Raw genomic sequence first — 15,687 nt, forward strand, 5'->3', positions numbered from 1 at the left:
TGACTCCACCAGGGCTGTTAGTCTGCATTCCTTGGTTGCTCCTGACAACCACACAGGTGCACCCTGGGAGTTGTAGTCCTTGCCTAAGTAAACCACCTTCTCAGCTCTGCCTTTTGAGGAGTGAATGAAAGGACTGAGAGAACTGGGGCTGATTCTGTGACTCTGCTAAAGATCACTCAACTCAGAAACCTGAGGGTTAAGGAGAGTAACAATTAAGTTTTAATTAAGTTTTCAGAACAAATGCATTTAATGGCTTTTTTAAAATAAATTTTTATTTTAGTCCGGCTGGTGTGGCTCAGTGGTTGAGCATAGACCCCTGCACCAAGAGGTCACCGGCTCTGTTCCCGGTCAGGACACATGCCCAGGTTGTGGGCCCAATCCCCAGTAGGGGGCATGCAGGAGGCGGCCAATCGATGTTTCTATCTCCCTCTCACTTCCTCTCTCTCTCAAATCAATAAAGGAAAAAAAATTAAAAAAATAATAATAAAATAAAATAAATTTTTATTTTAGAAAGGTTTTAGGTTTTCAGGCAAGTTGTGAAGATAGTGGAGTTCTCAAACACCCCACACTCAGTTTCCCCCATTATTAACAACTTGCATAAGTTATTTGTACATTTGTCACAAATAATAACCAATATCAATACATCATTTATATCAGAAGTCCATTCTTTATTCAGATTTCCTAGTTTTTAATCTAATGCCTTTTTGTTCCAGGATCCCATCTAGATTCCACATTACATTTAGTTGTCATGTAGCTCCTCTGGACTACAGCTTTTCTCACACTTTCCTTGTTTTTAATGGTGCTGACAATTTAAGAAGTACTGGTCAGTTATTTTGGAGACTGTCTCTCAAGCTTGGGGTTCTGGAAGAAAGACCACAGTGGTAAAGTGCCATTCTCATCACATCAGATCAAAGGTACATACCACCAATACGACCTATCACTGGCGATGTTGACCATGATCACCTGCTGAGGTAGTTTGTCATGTTTCTCCACTGTAAGGTCACTTTTGTTTCCCCCTTTCTGGATTGTACATTTTGGTGGGAAGCCATTTTGAGGCCCACCCTTAGAGAGTGGAATGTCCTGCTCCACCCTGAGGGCAGCAGTGCACGCAGGAGAGAGAGAGAGAGAGAGAGAGAGAGAGAGAGAGAGAGAGAGAGAGAGAGAGAATAAGAATGATAAACAATAAAAAGTTAACAACTGGGAGATCTGGGTGGGGATACACTGAAATCCTTTGTATTATTCTTGAAACTTATTTGTAAGTTTGAAATTATTTCAAAATAAAAAGTAAATTAGAAAAAATATATAAAATATATCCACAGAGACTTATTCAAGAAAAAGAAACCTTTGCAAAGCTATTGTGAGGCCTGTGCTTGGCACAGAGCATTTGCTCAATAGCTGATGCTATTGCCAGCTTGAGAAAGAGGCACTTCCCACAAGAAGTCACAAGGGGGCATCTAAAACCAAGAAACAAGGTCTAGGACAGAGCTTTACTGGGCCTGCAGTGCTGTGGATGGGGGTTGTCCACCCTTCCTTACCCAGAATGCACCTCTCAACCCAAAAGAAAAAGCAAGCTTCGCCTGATGCAAACTGGGGATTAGTCCATTCACAGACGACAAGGCTTTCGGGCACCTGACAGCTGGCCTCTGCTCCTTCTCTTTGGGTGTGGATTTCACAGCAGCTCTCAAGGGTCACTACATCCATCACAACCAGAATATCAACTCTGGAGACCTATAAAAAGGGGCTCACAAATGATAGCAGTGAAGATTGAGTCCTGGAATGGGAACTCAGACACAGGTGCCGTATGATGAACTCAAGCCATATCCTGTCTCATCCTATTTACATTTTTTAAATCCTCACCTGAGGATATGTTTAGTGATTTGAGAGAGAAGGGAGGGAGAGAGTGAGAGAGAGACAGACATTGATCAACCACCTTCCATATACTCTATGACCAGGGCCTCATCCTATTTTCTTTCTGGTCCACACTTTCAGGCTTACACTTTCAAACCAACCAGCCAGGGCTTATCTTGTTTTCTTTTCTTTTCTTCTTCTTTTTTTTTAATCCTCAACCGAGGAGAGAGAGAAACATCGATGTGAAGGGACACATCGAGTGGCTGCCATCCGCACGACCAAGCAGGGCCGGGGACAAACTGCAACCGAGGTACGTGCCCTTAGCGGGAACCGAACCCGGGTCTCTCTGTACCGCAGGCCGACACTCCAACCGCTGAGCCAAACCGGCCAGGGCATTATCTTGTTTTCTTAATGCGACTTCTTAGAGTTACTCCTTGGATCTCCTAGAAATCAACGTTTGAGTTCTGGAATATGTCTCTTCAGATCACTTCTTAAGTGAAATAATTGTAGTCCCTGAAGTCCCGTGATCACATGCTGAGGTGGAAGGAACACAGGACTTTGAGACAGACTGAGCAAGGTCCAAACCAAGGCTCTGGTACTTAACTTCTTTAGCCTCAATTTCCTTATCTATGAAACAGGAATAATTTTATTTCCTTTTTTGACAGTTTTGTGAACAAAGTAGATTACCAGTATATACTCAATGAATTACAGTATTTCTTTTTATAAAAAAAATTTTTATCGATTTTTTTTAAGAGGGAGAGGGAGAAAAAAATCAATGAGAGAGAACATCGATTGGCCACCTCCTGCATGCCCCGCACTGGGAATCAGGCCCATAACCTGGGCATCTGTCCTGACCGGGAATGGAATCACAACCTCTTGGTGCACGGGTTGACGCTCATCCACTGAGCCGCACCAGCTGGACATACTTACCTCTCTTAAATAAATTCCAGACCTCAGCCTACAAGGCCCAACTAAAGTGTTGCATGCTCCAATAAACTTTTTCTTTAATAATCTCTAAAGTGTAAATGATATGGTATTCATGTTCTGGAAATTATTAACAAGAATGAGGAAGGTCTAAGTACTGAGATGAAAAGAACTCAGAGATACTAAGTGAAAATAAGCCATGGAATATATATATTATGATTCCATTTTTTCTTTTTGGTATGTGCCCCTTGCGGGAACCGAACCCAGGATTCTCTGGTCCGCAGGCCAACGCTCCAACCACTGAGCCAAACCAGCCAGTGCCTATTTATTTATTTAATCCTCACCTGAGGACATTTTTCCATTTTTTTGTTCAGATAGAGTGGGAGGGAGAGAGGGAGAAAGAGAGAGAGAAACATCAACGTGAAAGGGACACATAGAGTGGCTGCCACCCGCACAACCCAACCAGGGCTGGGGACAAACTGCAACCGAGGTATGCACCCTTAGTGGGAACCAAACCCGGGTCTCTCTGGGCCGCAGGCCGACGCTCTTAACCACTGAGCAAAACTGGCCAGGGCGCCCTTTTTAAAAAATCCTCACCAGAGGGTATTGTTCCATTAATTTTTAGAGTGGGAGGGTAGGGGGTGGGGGGGAAGAGAGAGAGAGAGAGAGAGAGAGAGAGAGAGAGACATCGATGTGAGAGACACACCAATTGGTTGCCTCCTGCATGACCCGGACCAGGGCCCGGGATCGAACCACAACTGAGGTACGTGCCCTTGACCGGAATCAAACCCATGACTCATTGGTCTGCGGGCTGACGCTTTAACCGCTGAGCCAAACCAGCCAGGGTTATGATTCCATTTTTATGTTTAAAGAAAAAAAGAAGTAACCATGTCATACCCTAACTTAAAAACTCCTTCATGCTTCCTTACTGCCATTCAAGTGAAGGTCAAGCTCCTTACCTGGCATTCAAGCCCCTTCACTATTTGGGCCCTGCCAACCTCTCCAGCCTGATCTCCTACAGACCAGCCTGGCCATCCTATGAGCCCTGGGTCCATCTATGACTTAAATGCCTTTTATCACCTCTTCCTCTAGATCTCAAACTTCAGCATGCTTCAGAATCATGGAAGGCCTAATAAAATATTGATTGTGGGCCCTAGCCATAGTCTTTCTGATGTAAGTCTGAGGTGGGGCTCAAGAATTTCTATTTCTAAGTTCCCTGGTGATACTGGTAAGCTGTTCCAGGGACCACACTTTGACAGCCACTGTCTTTACAATGCTCTGATTCAACTTTATCACCTATATACAGGCTGACAGACCATGTTAGTTTGCCTGGGACTGAAAGTCACATGTAGTAGAAAACCCCTCAGTCCAAGGGAAACTGGGATGGTTAGTTATCCTACCGGTATAAAAATCTTCCCAGGTTGCTGCTTATGGGATATTTACTGCTACTGTCGAGCAGTCCTTCTCTATGGCCAGGGCAACAGGAAGCACCCGAGAAAGGAGTTCCATCAGCCTGACCGACTTTTTGCTGGAGTAAGAGTATTTAACAAAGTTTTTCAAATTCAGACTCCTCCAAACATATTTTCTTTATTTCCTTCAGCGAACAGGCTTTTGTCCTCTGGTCCTGTAAACATTTAACACAACAGGTGTGTGACCAAACTGTAATCAATCCATAGCCTTGCCCAGTGTTGCTAGGATGAGTTTATACACAGAAAAGTTAGGGCAAATGCAGTAAGCACATATGAACTTCCTACTCAGTTCAGAGAAGTCTTGTTATGGAATGACAGTTCCACATGGCCAATGCAGCTGCCTTTCTGTGACTTCCAAAGAGTGCCCAAGACAATAAACAGCATGGTCCTTGGAAAGGATTGATGATGTTTCTGCTAAATGTTGATCAGGGTCAATCATTTTCATTAACTGGGACTCTCTTTCCAAGGAGTCAGAGGTCAGAGAGCTGGTAGCGCCGCACAAGACCATCTCGACAGCATGTGTAGATCTGCTTCTCCCATGTGGCCACCTGGAACACAAGAGTTCACAGCCCAGAGTAAGCCTGGAATTCTGCCATTTCAAAAAGATAGAGCCTTGTCATTCATCCCCACTAGTACAAGGGAGTCCGAGGTGCTTTACTGACTCTAAAGATAAGAAAAGAGTTATATCCATACATATTTTAAATATGGTTGACCAGGGTCAAGGGCATATGACAACAGAACAGAGATACTAATTAGCAAGGTGGAGAGCAAACCTATTAGTGTTGTGCATGGTTTAGTGCAGTCTGTACCTGAGGAGAAGATGGTCCACAGATGGCCCTGGGTATCCCTGAATCTCATAAAACTGTATGCAAAGAAGTTCTCAATATATGCCTGTTTTTTTCTGAGAATTTAATCGACTTCTCAAAGAAGTCTGAGACTCAAAGAAGGTTAAGAACCACTAAATTTGTGGAAATAGCATGAATTCAGGAGTTAACTGAATCCCCTTTGCTAATATGTAGCTGCATGACCATGGGCAACTTGCTCAATTCCTCTGGGCTCCAGTTTCTTTATTTGTAAGCTGAAAATGATATTATAATTCACAAAATAGAACACTACACAGAAACTTTTAGAAATGAAGTGGATCTATCTGCTTTGGTTTGGAAAGAGCTCCAGGATGATAAGTAAAAAAAAACAAGTTATAAGGCAATACATATAGGATGATCCCAATTATGCACCAACTATGATAAATGATATTATTTACATAAATACATAAACACAAAAACAATCTTGAAAGATATGTGCCAAACTATTAATGCTAGTTAATTCTGGAAAGGAGAGTTGAACTAAAAGTTAGAGGGACTTTTGAGTCTGTAGATGATACACGTAAAACATCCAGCATAATGTCTGGTCAATAAATATTATTTCCCCTTTTATTTTTCTCTTTCAATTATAATCAAATAGGACAATCAGTCTCAAACTTTAATAATAATAATAGCTAATATTTATAGAATATTTTAAATTTACAAAGAGCTTTCATATGCATTATCTATTATCCTCATTTTACAGATTAACTGATAGACTAGGGAGGTAAAGGGATTTTTCAAGTTTTTAGATCTAGTAAGTGATGAAGTCACTTCTGACTCAAAATTTTGATTTCTTTCTATCCCATCCCTAAGTATTTTCTCACCCCCAATAATCACAAAGTAGCTGGAGTTAGACTTCTCCAAAGCTCCAGATCCCAGGTGAGAATCACCCTGGCCTGGTCTCCAATCAGGCTTGTACCTTGTACACAGGGTCACAGTCAGCCCCGGTGAGCTCAATGACATAGTCTAAGTCTTGCTGGATAATGAAACAGCTTCCATCACCTAAAAGGAAGAAAGAAAATTTAGAAAACTAAAGAGAAACCTGCATGCAAAGAAGTGTTTAAAAAACCCTCAATATTTTAGTTTATTTCTGTACATCACTAGCCTAAAGAAGATTGTCCTAAGACCCAGAAAGGCAAACAGATCTCATTATGTAGACCAAATATGAGGACCTATAGTGGCTGCCTGAATGCTGGGATACAGAGAATTTGAAGGTCAAGTGCCTTCTGTGGGAAGAAGGCTTGTCTTTAACTAGCAATACCTGCCAAGGGCACAGAGCAAACAACTACAGATTTATCCTAGACAATAACTTTCAACAGGAAATTTGTCTATATAAATGTTTTTAAATAAAAAAAAAATCTATGCCCTGGCCGGTTTGGCTCAGCAGTTAGAGCGTCGGCCTGCAGTCCAGAGAGGCCTGGGTTCGGTTCCCGCTAAGGGCATGTACCTCGGCTGCAGTTTGTCCCTGGCCCAGGTTGGGTTGTGTGGGTGGCAACCACTCGATGTGTCCCTTTCATGTCGAGGTTTCTCTCTCTCTCTCCCTCCCTCCTACTCAATTTGAACAAAATATGGAAAAATGTCCTCGGGTGAGGATAAAAAAAAAATCTATGTTCCCAAATTATTCCTCAATCTATAAACCTGACCAAATATAGTGAGCAAAGGAAAAAGTTATACCTAGAAAAGAAAGGTACATCTAATTTTTAAACTTTTTTTCTCAGAAGAGCATGGACAAATGAAATTTGGGATGATCTACAAACTAAAGATTAAGGTGATTTTTTTGTTGTTGTTCTTGTCTTGATATAAAAGTAGTACATGCTCATTAACATAAACTTTAAAAATAAAGATACAGAGAAGTAAAAAATCACGTATAATCTACCACTCAAACATAATTACTGTTAAAGGTTGTGGGCCTGATCCCCAGTAGGGGCATGCAGGAGGCAGCCAATTGATATTCTCTTTCATTGACGTTTCTCTCTCTCTCATGCTGCTGCCCAATAAAATATAGGCTAAGTAGGAGGTCAGGGTTAGAAGCCATGGATTCTAATAATTAACAGCTAAAACCATGAGACCAATCAGTCTCTGAGGAAACATAGAGAAGGGGAAAAGGACAAAGGTTAAACTCAGAAAATATCTCCAGTTTAGGAATAGCAACAACAGTAGGTATAGCAAAAGGATTCAAGTTCAACAAACAATTTGAAAACACAGTATGCCATGAATCATGCTAGGTACTTATAAACATAAGCTACTGAAACCAGGAAAATATCAGTAACTGAAGAAAGAGAATAATCAGGAGATTAATTAGTATCCCCAATGTCAAAGGAGCTAAGTTTTAAGAAGGCACTAACAGAAACAGAATGTATTACCACTAAGAATCATGAAAATATGTACTCACTCATTCAACAAACACTTGCTGCAATTCTTCAGTCCTGTGCAAGAGCTGGGGCTACAGAGATGAAGAGAAATAGTACCTGCCCTCAAAGAAACTTAGGGATTAGTGGACAAGACAGCCTAATCATATAAAAGGCCACTGGGCCTAGCAAGAAGCTAATCGTATGTGGCCTTCAGAGGGGAATTTGAGCAGAAATATGAGGATGGAGGCCAGAAAAGAGATCTCAGGGGAAGAATGTGCATGGCAGCATAAGGAATCAAAGAAAAGGATCACCAGAGTGGTAGCAGCAGCACCAAGGGAAGCTGCTCTCTTATTAAGGCTCTAAAAAGAGTACTGCTGCATCACTCAACTGATGCCAAGACATGAGGGAGAAAGAGAGACAGAGAGCAAGTGCAGAGAGCTAGAAAATTAGGTGTGCAGATTCCTGATTACTCTGCTATGGTCTGGAAATCCTGAAGGAGAAGGGCTAAGGAAATGAGGCACTGTTGTGACAGAAATAGAGGGTACCTACCTATATTTGAGAGATGGCCACAGATACCCCAGACTGTTGGCTGCCTACTCATCTATTTCTCTGCCCTTCTCCTGACTGGCAGAATCCCAGATTATTTCCAGTAACAGTGGCATGGGTGAAACTTAACCCAAGCCATTTATGGTAATTGTATTCCTCTTGCCAGTGACTGCATTAGGCATGGACATGTATTATAATCTGGACAATGAGGTATGTCTGCTGGGCTGCTCCTGAGGAATTTCCCTCATTCTAAAAAAGGCCAACAGTATCCACTGTTACGCGAGGATGAGAGGCACTGCGGCTTTCTTTCTCTGTGACCATGTGGGAACAAGGCTTGAGGACAAAAGCCAGTTTGCTAGGGAGGAGAGCACCAAAAGATAAATAAAAGCTGGGTTCTTGATTTTATTTATTTCCTTGCCAAAGCTTTTATTTTTTAAATTATAAATTTTTTATAGTTTAGAATAATTTTAAGTTTATAAAAAAGTGACAAAGATAGTACAGAAAATTCTCATATGGCTCTGAGCCAGTTTCAGTTTAGATTTTTTTGGATTTCATTAGTCTTTAATGTCCTGGACACCACAATGATTTAGTTGTCAAGTTTCTTTAATATCCTCTGTTGACTGTTTTTTTTTGTTTTGTTTTTTTCTCATCCTCACCCGAGGATTTGTTTCCATTTTTTGTACAGATAGAGTGGGAGGGAGAGAGAGGAAGAGAGAGAGAGAGAGAAACATCAACGTGAAGGGACACATCGAGTGGCTGCCACCTGCATGACCAACCAGGGCCGGGGACAAACTGCAACCGAAGTACGTGCCCTTAGCGGGAACCGAACCCGGGTCTCTCCGGACCGCAGGCCGACGCTCTAACCGCTGAGCCAAACTGGCCAGGGCTGTTGACTGTTTTTTGATCACCAAATTAATCTAATCTGGAACCACCATAAACCTGGACTACTTGTTAAGTGAAGTAGTAGTATACTTTTCTAATTACTGAAGCAGTTTTCAGTTGGGTATTCTGTTCCTAACAGTCAAAAACATTCTAACTGGCCTGGCCAGTGTAGTCGGTGGTTGAGCATCAGCCCATGCACCAAGAGGATGCCAGTTCGATTCCTGGTCAGGGCACATGCCCAGGTTGTGGGCCTGATCCCCAAGAGGCGGCCAATCAATGTTCTCTCTCATCAATGGTTCTCTCTCTCTTTTCCTCTCTCTTCCTCTCTCTAAAATCAATAAAGGAAAAAATATCAAAAACATCCTGACCGATACACTAAAATACTCAGGTAAGGTAGTCCCTCCGGACCACACTGTCTAGTCCTCTCACCTCCATCATTCCTATGAGGATTCAGTGTCCCTTAGTGAATACCTTGTTCCATGCATTTCCCCCAACCCCACTCCCAACTCCAAATATCTAGTCCTGACTACACCAAGGTACTCATTTACCTAGACTATTTATGTAAAGCTTTAAACACAGAACCTACCGCATAGTAGGCACCTAGTTAATGACAGATCCCTTCGTTTTGCCACCCCTCCCTCATTTATGATTGCACACACTATAGCTTTGGCTTTCAATGTTCATCTTTCCATCTCCTGCTGGTATAATATTACTTGGCTTACATGTAATATTACATGTCACCTGGTCTGTGAAGGCATCCCTGCAGCACTCCTACCACTAGCTAGTTGTCCTCCACGTTCTCATAGTTTTCTGCTGCAGCACTTAACAAACTGTACTCAATCACATGTCCACATGCCTGTCTCCCTTACTAACTGTGAGCTCCTTTAGGGCAGACCGGAACTGATTCACTATTGAATCCTCAATGTTTTATAATAAAGGACAATACATTTACACCACCAATATTTATTGAGCACCAGCTACATAGTGGGCACTAAGCTAAATGCTGGAGATAATATGAGGAATAAGGCTCAATCACTACTCTCCAGGAGCTTGGACTGGAATGGGGCATTGACAATTACAGTGTAGGGTGATAAACACTACGTGATAAACACAATATGCCAAACAATCGTGGAGGACCATGCTCCTAGCCCAGTCATAGACCAGGCACTTAAACCTGTGTTTAACTTAAGTGCATGGAACCATCTCTCTCCATTGGCCCCTTCTCACCTTGGCTAGCAACGAATCCGTCTTTAAATTTCAGCAGGGACAGAACTGGCGCTCCTGATCTGTGAATGACTTGTACTGGAGCCCTAGAAGTCAGAGTAAAAGGGACAATTTTAGTTTTTTTCTTCAAAAGTAATGCCTAACTGCCCTGGACGGTTTGGCTCAGCGGTTGGAGCGTCGGCCTGCAGTACAAGAGAGACCCGGGTTCGGTTCCCGCTAAGGGCACGTACCTCGGTTGCAGTTTGTCCCCGGCCCTGGTTGGTCGTGCGGGTGGTAGCCACTCGATGTGTCCCTTCACATCGATGTTTCTCTCTCTCTCTCTTTTCCTCTCTCTCCCTCCCGCTCTATCTGAACAAAAAATGGAAAAATGTCCTCGGGTGAGGATAAAAAACAAACAAAAAACAAAAGTAATGCCTAACTATATATACTAACCACATTACAGCCGATAGGACATAGGTGGATAGAAGTTAATATTCATATGGCTTCTTTCCTGCAAGATCCTTAAATGGTATATCAAGAAAACCCATTCAAAAACACCTTGGAGTGAATCTAAATATGTCATTGAGCTGAATGAATATGGTCACCACCAATATCTCCAGTCTTCGGAGAGGTCTGACAAGGGTTTAACAATGTTAATAATATGTAAATCCTTTTACTTCTAGATAATTAAGACAGTTGTGAAATACTAAAATTGTCAGGAGTCTATAAAACAAAACAGAAAGGTGAGTGAGAATCAATTGTGTGTGTGTGTGTGTATGTGTGTGTGTGTGTATAAAATAGTGATCAAGATGATTCCCTATCCCTGGGGAGGCAAAAACAAGTACAAAAAATAAAGTAACTTATATTATGAAAGAAAAGGTATAAGCTAGTCACTCTTTTTTCTTCTTTTTTTATCCTCACCCAAGGACATTTTTGCATTTATCTTCAGATAGAATGGTAGGAAGAGAGGGAAGATGAGAGAGAGAGAGAAACATTGATGTGAGAGAGACACATCAAGTGGTTGCCACCCACACAACTCCACTGGAGCCAGGGACAAACTGCAACTGTGTACATGCCATTAACGGGAACCGAACTCAGGACTCTCTGGTCCGTGGGCCGAAGCTCTAACTGCTGAGCCAAACTGGCCAGGGCTAAGCTAGTCAGTCTTCAGCTGGAATTTCTTCACTGCTTTTGGGACAAAGTCCAAACTCCTTAGGCCGGTATGTGAGTCTTTTCTAAGCAAACTCCTGCTCTCCTGTCTGGCACTACTTCTCACTGCTGCCCTGTCTGCAGGGCACATACCTGTCATATTAAACTACTCAGAGATCCCGTAAAGTGCCATACTTCCACATGCCTTCATGCTTCTCTATATGCTATTCTACCCTTTCTTCTTTCTTTTTTTTTTTTTATCCTCACCCAAGGACATTTTTCCATTTTTTGTACAGATAGAGTGGGAGGGAGAGAGAAAGAGAGACAAACATCGACGTGAAAGGGACACATCGAGTGGCTGCCACCCGCACAATCAACCAGGGCCAGGGACAAACTGCAACCGAGGTACATGCCCTTAGCGGGAACTGAACCCAGGTCTCTCCGGACCGCAGGCTGATGCTCTAACCGCTGAGCCAAACCGGCCAGGGCCTACCCTTTCTTCTTTACTTGGTAACTTCCTACTGGACAAGATATAATTAAAGCCTCATCTCCTTGGAGAAGTAACCTCACTTTCTTCTCTCTCCTCATATTCCTGTGTACCTCCCTGTCAGACCATTGATCACACTGCATCACAACAGTCTTTTACTTATCCAGTGTTACTATTAGACTCCAAATGCCTCAAAGGCAGGGTCTGTATCTTTTCTGTTTTTCAGGGCTCTGCACAAAGCCTGGTGCCCAAAGAAGCCATTCAATAAATATCAGTTGAACAAAGGAAGGAAATTGTAGATATTGTTAAATTTTGGGTCAGAAAAGGTTGTGTAATTTTCTCTGGATAGCTTTAAGACCAGAATAAGGCCTGTTTTAGATAGGTTATGATCAAAGCTAAATAAAGAACCAAAGCTGGCTTATTTGAACTTGAGAAATGATCAACTAAGGCCAAACCAGATAAAATACCATGAAGAAAACTACTGAGCTCCTTAAAATTAAGTTTTACACAATCATTTTAAAGTGAAATGTTAGTTCATTATTTAAGCTTAATTTCCAAAGTAATCACTACAATAGGACAATCATGACAGTATGAACCAAATCACCTTTTAATATGTTTCTAAGAATAGTAAGAACAATCAGACAATTCACACTGGAAAACCTTTATAAATGGAAAAATATACCCTTGATTCAATAATCACCTATATATTACGCTAAATCAGTGTTAAAGCCAATAAAAATTTCCACTCTGCAGAAAGTCTACATTATGCAAATGAATGGTGACTCACCTTGGACTCCTCACATCCAGCTGATAAATGTTTCCATCCTGTGTCCCAGCCAACAGCAAGAAGCCAGAGAGAAAAGTACAGCAGTTGAAGGCATCTGAGCCAATAAAGAGGAATACCTGGGGACAAGTAGGAGACAAAAATGCTGTTAAAGCTTATTTTTCTCCCAGGAATAAACAGGCACCAAAAAAAGAAAAATTTTACTACTTTTAGAGATATTTTCTTTCTTCCCCCTTTAAGTATTCTCGATCTAAACTACGCATTCACCAACAACTGAGGAAGAAGCACTCCCAGGATTTCAGGAACTTGAGGTTGGCTGAGGACTTTAGCAGTTTATATAATACCATAGTCTGAGGCAGCAATTTTCAAACTACCACCCCTCAACACATCGACTCATAGAATGCTCAACACCAAAAATCCTTCTTTTCCCTCTTTTCATTACAACCTTCCATTTGAGAAACACTTGTAATTCACACATTTAAGATTTGCTTCATGACCCAGCCGGTGTGGCTCAGAGGACTGAGCATCATCCCATGGACTGAGAGGTCCTGGTTCGATTCCTAGTCAGAGAACATGACCAGTTGCAGACTCAATCCCCAGTAGGGGGTGTGTAGAAGGCAGCCGATAGATGTTTCTTTCTCACACTGATGTTTCTATCTCTCCTTTCCTCTCTAACAACAACAACAACAAATCAATAAAAACATATTAAAAAAGATTTGCTTCATGTTGCTTCTAAACACCTTTTGAAGGGAGGTACTTTGTAGAAAAAGAAACCAGCTTTAAAAGTGGCAATCTAAAGAATCATAATTCTCATGACCTGGCCGATTTGGCTCTGTGGTTAGAGCATCTGCCATTGGACCAGAGTCACAGGTTCGATTCCGGTCAAAGGCATGTACCTCAGTTGCAGTTCGGTCTCCAGCCCTGGTCAGATTGTGCGAGAAGCAATCAGTCAATGTGTCTCTCTCACATCAATGTTTCTCTCTCTCTCTCTCTCTCTCTCTCTCTCTCTCTCTCCCCGCCCTCCCTCCCACTCTACCTGAAGATAAATAGAAAAAATATCCTCAGGTGAGGATTAAAAAAATCATAATTCTCCCAATAAACTTGAAAAAAGAAGTTATCAGATTTTTATTTATTCCTTACTGTTAGCTCAAATTGATCATTTCTCCCTTGAATGTTCTAAAAAGGAAAGAAACAGAGCAAAGCGAAATAAAACAAAACTCCTTGATTTCCCTTTGGAAGTAAAAGCCAGCATGAAAATTCAGAATGCAAAGACAATATAATAAAATATAGTGACATTCTGCCCTGGCTGGTGTTGCTGAATGGTTAGAGTGTCAGCCTGAACACCAAAGGGTCCCAGGTTTGATTCCAGGTCAAGGGCCTGTACCTGGGTTGCAGGTTCAATCCCTGGCCCCAGCAGGGGCACATGCAGGAGGCAACTGAAGTGCCTCTCTCACATTGATGTCTCTCTCTCTCTCTCCCTCCCAATCTCCCGCACTTCCACTCTCTCTAAAAATCAATGAAAAAAAACATCCTTGGGTGAGGATTAAAAAAAGATGATGTTCCTGGAACAAACTGAAAATGGAAACATCACCAGCACAATGAAGTAATGAGAGAGAAAGAAAATATACAGCCTACGGCCAAACCCAATCATTAACATTATCTGGGTGATGATGACAGGAGCTAGAAAGACATTTTAAAAATCTAATCCCAGAGAACTCAGAGTTTAATTAAGAACACAGTATGCCCAGCAAAACCTCAGAGGATGAAGGAAGAAAATTCAATTAATTCTTCTATAAAAGACATTCTGATCATTATCTGATCTAGAGCCCAGAGTGCATGAATTCTTTTCTCAGAATTTCTTCATATAATCTTAGAGGTAGAAAGGATACAACCATATCATTTTACGTATAACACATGAAGGCCCAGAGGGAAAGTGACTTAACAAAGGTTGCAAAGCAGTGGAGCATTTAATCCTCCTCACATAACCCTGTGAGATAAACCCTACCAGGCCCAGTTTAATGATGAGGAAACTGAAGGTCAGAGAGGTTAAGTAACCTGTCCAATGTCAGAGTCATTAAGTGGAAGATCTGGAATTTAAATGATGCCCTATTTCTGCCTGGATGATGTGGCTCAGTGGCTGAGCATCAACCCCTGCACCAATAGGCCACTAGTTTGATTCCCGATCAGGGCACATGCCCAGGTTGTGGGCCAAATCCCCAGTGGGCAGCATGCAGGAGGCGGCCAATCAATGTTCTCTCTCATTGATGTTTCTACCCCCCCCCTCTAAAATCAATAAAGAAAAAAAGTTTAAAAGAGAAATAAATGTTGCCCTATTCCAAATCCCATGTTACTAATCACTACAATGTACTGCCTCTCACTCACGTAGCTTCCTCAAAAGGTGAACACAGCGTGCATGTAGAAGTGTTTACAAAACAGCTTTCCAAGAATCAGAGTGACCCAGCTTGCCCCAGAGTTCAAAGATCTTAGAGGAACCACTTGCCGGCTGCCTGCTTTGTAGTCCCAAGCACTGAAGCTTCTTATCTTCCCGGGCCAGCAGCAGCATTTTCGATTCTGTTCCAACCTCCCGTTCACCTGCATGACAGATGAGCTATGTCAACAATGGATAATCAGCTGGCAGTACCCAGAAAGCACAGATACTGGTGGCTGTTTACGGAATTACTGTTAGTGATTCACTCATTAATTTTTTTTTTTTAATCTTCACCTGAGGATATTTTTCCATTTAGCTTTAGATAGAGTGGAGGGAGGGAGAGAAAGAGAGAAAGAGAAAAACATTGATATGAGAGACATCCTTTGGTTGCCCCCCCACATGACCCCGACCAGGGCCGGAGACTGAACCATAACCGAGGTACGTGTCCTTGACTGGAATCTAACCCACAACTCTCTGGTTCGTGGGCCTACGCTCTAACCACTGAGAAAACTGGCCAGGGCCACTCATTTTTAAAAAAATATTTTTATTGATTTTTAGAGAAAGGGGACGGGAAAGGGAGAGAGAGAAAAATATCAATCAGCTACCTTCTGCAAAGCTCCCTATCGAAAATCGAGCCTGAAACCCGGGCATGTGCCCTGACTAGGAATTGACCACCCACTTTTCAGTGCACAAGATGATACCCAACCAACTGAGGCACACCAGCCAGGACTGATTCACTTATTAACCTTAAAG

The 15,687-nt window shown here is 42.1% G+C and overlaps 1 protein-coding gene across 3 annotated transcripts in view; it reads right to left on the minus strand.

The window, feature by feature from the left end:
• Window positions 1–4,176: 4,176 nt before the first annotated feature.
• Window positions 4,177–15,687, minus strand: part of PAAF1 (proteasomal ATPase associated factor 1) — a 35,032-nt gene continuing 23,521 nt past the window's right edge. For 2 of the 3 annotated variants that reach the window (XM_036259815.1, XM_036259816.1), the window contains 5 exons: window positions 15,007–15,098; window positions 12,510–12,625; window positions 10,111–10,193; window positions 6,024–6,106; window positions 4,177–4,789 (listed from right to left, as the gene is read on the minus strand). In XM_036259815.1, the coding sequence (XP_036115708.1) occupies window positions 4,712–4,789; window positions 6,024–6,106; window positions 10,111–10,193; window positions 12,510–12,625; window positions 15,007–15,098 (452 nt within the window). In that variant the 3' untranslated portion in view covers window positions 4,177–4,711. The remainder of the gene's footprint in view (window positions 4,790–6,023; window positions 6,107–10,110; window positions 10,194–12,509; window positions 12,626–15,006; window positions 15,099–15,687) is intronic. The other variant, XM_036259814.1, reaches the window with a different exon arrangement.

The sequence above is a fragment of the Molossus molossus genome, unplaced genomic scaffold (genome assembly GCF_014108415.1).
Source record: "Molossus molossus isolate mMolMol1 unplaced genomic scaffold, mMolMol1.p scaffold_m16_p_13, whole genome shotgun sequence".
Classification (NCBI taxonomy): Eukaryota; Metazoa; Chordata; class Mammalia; order Chiroptera; family Molossidae; genus Molossus; species Molossus molossus.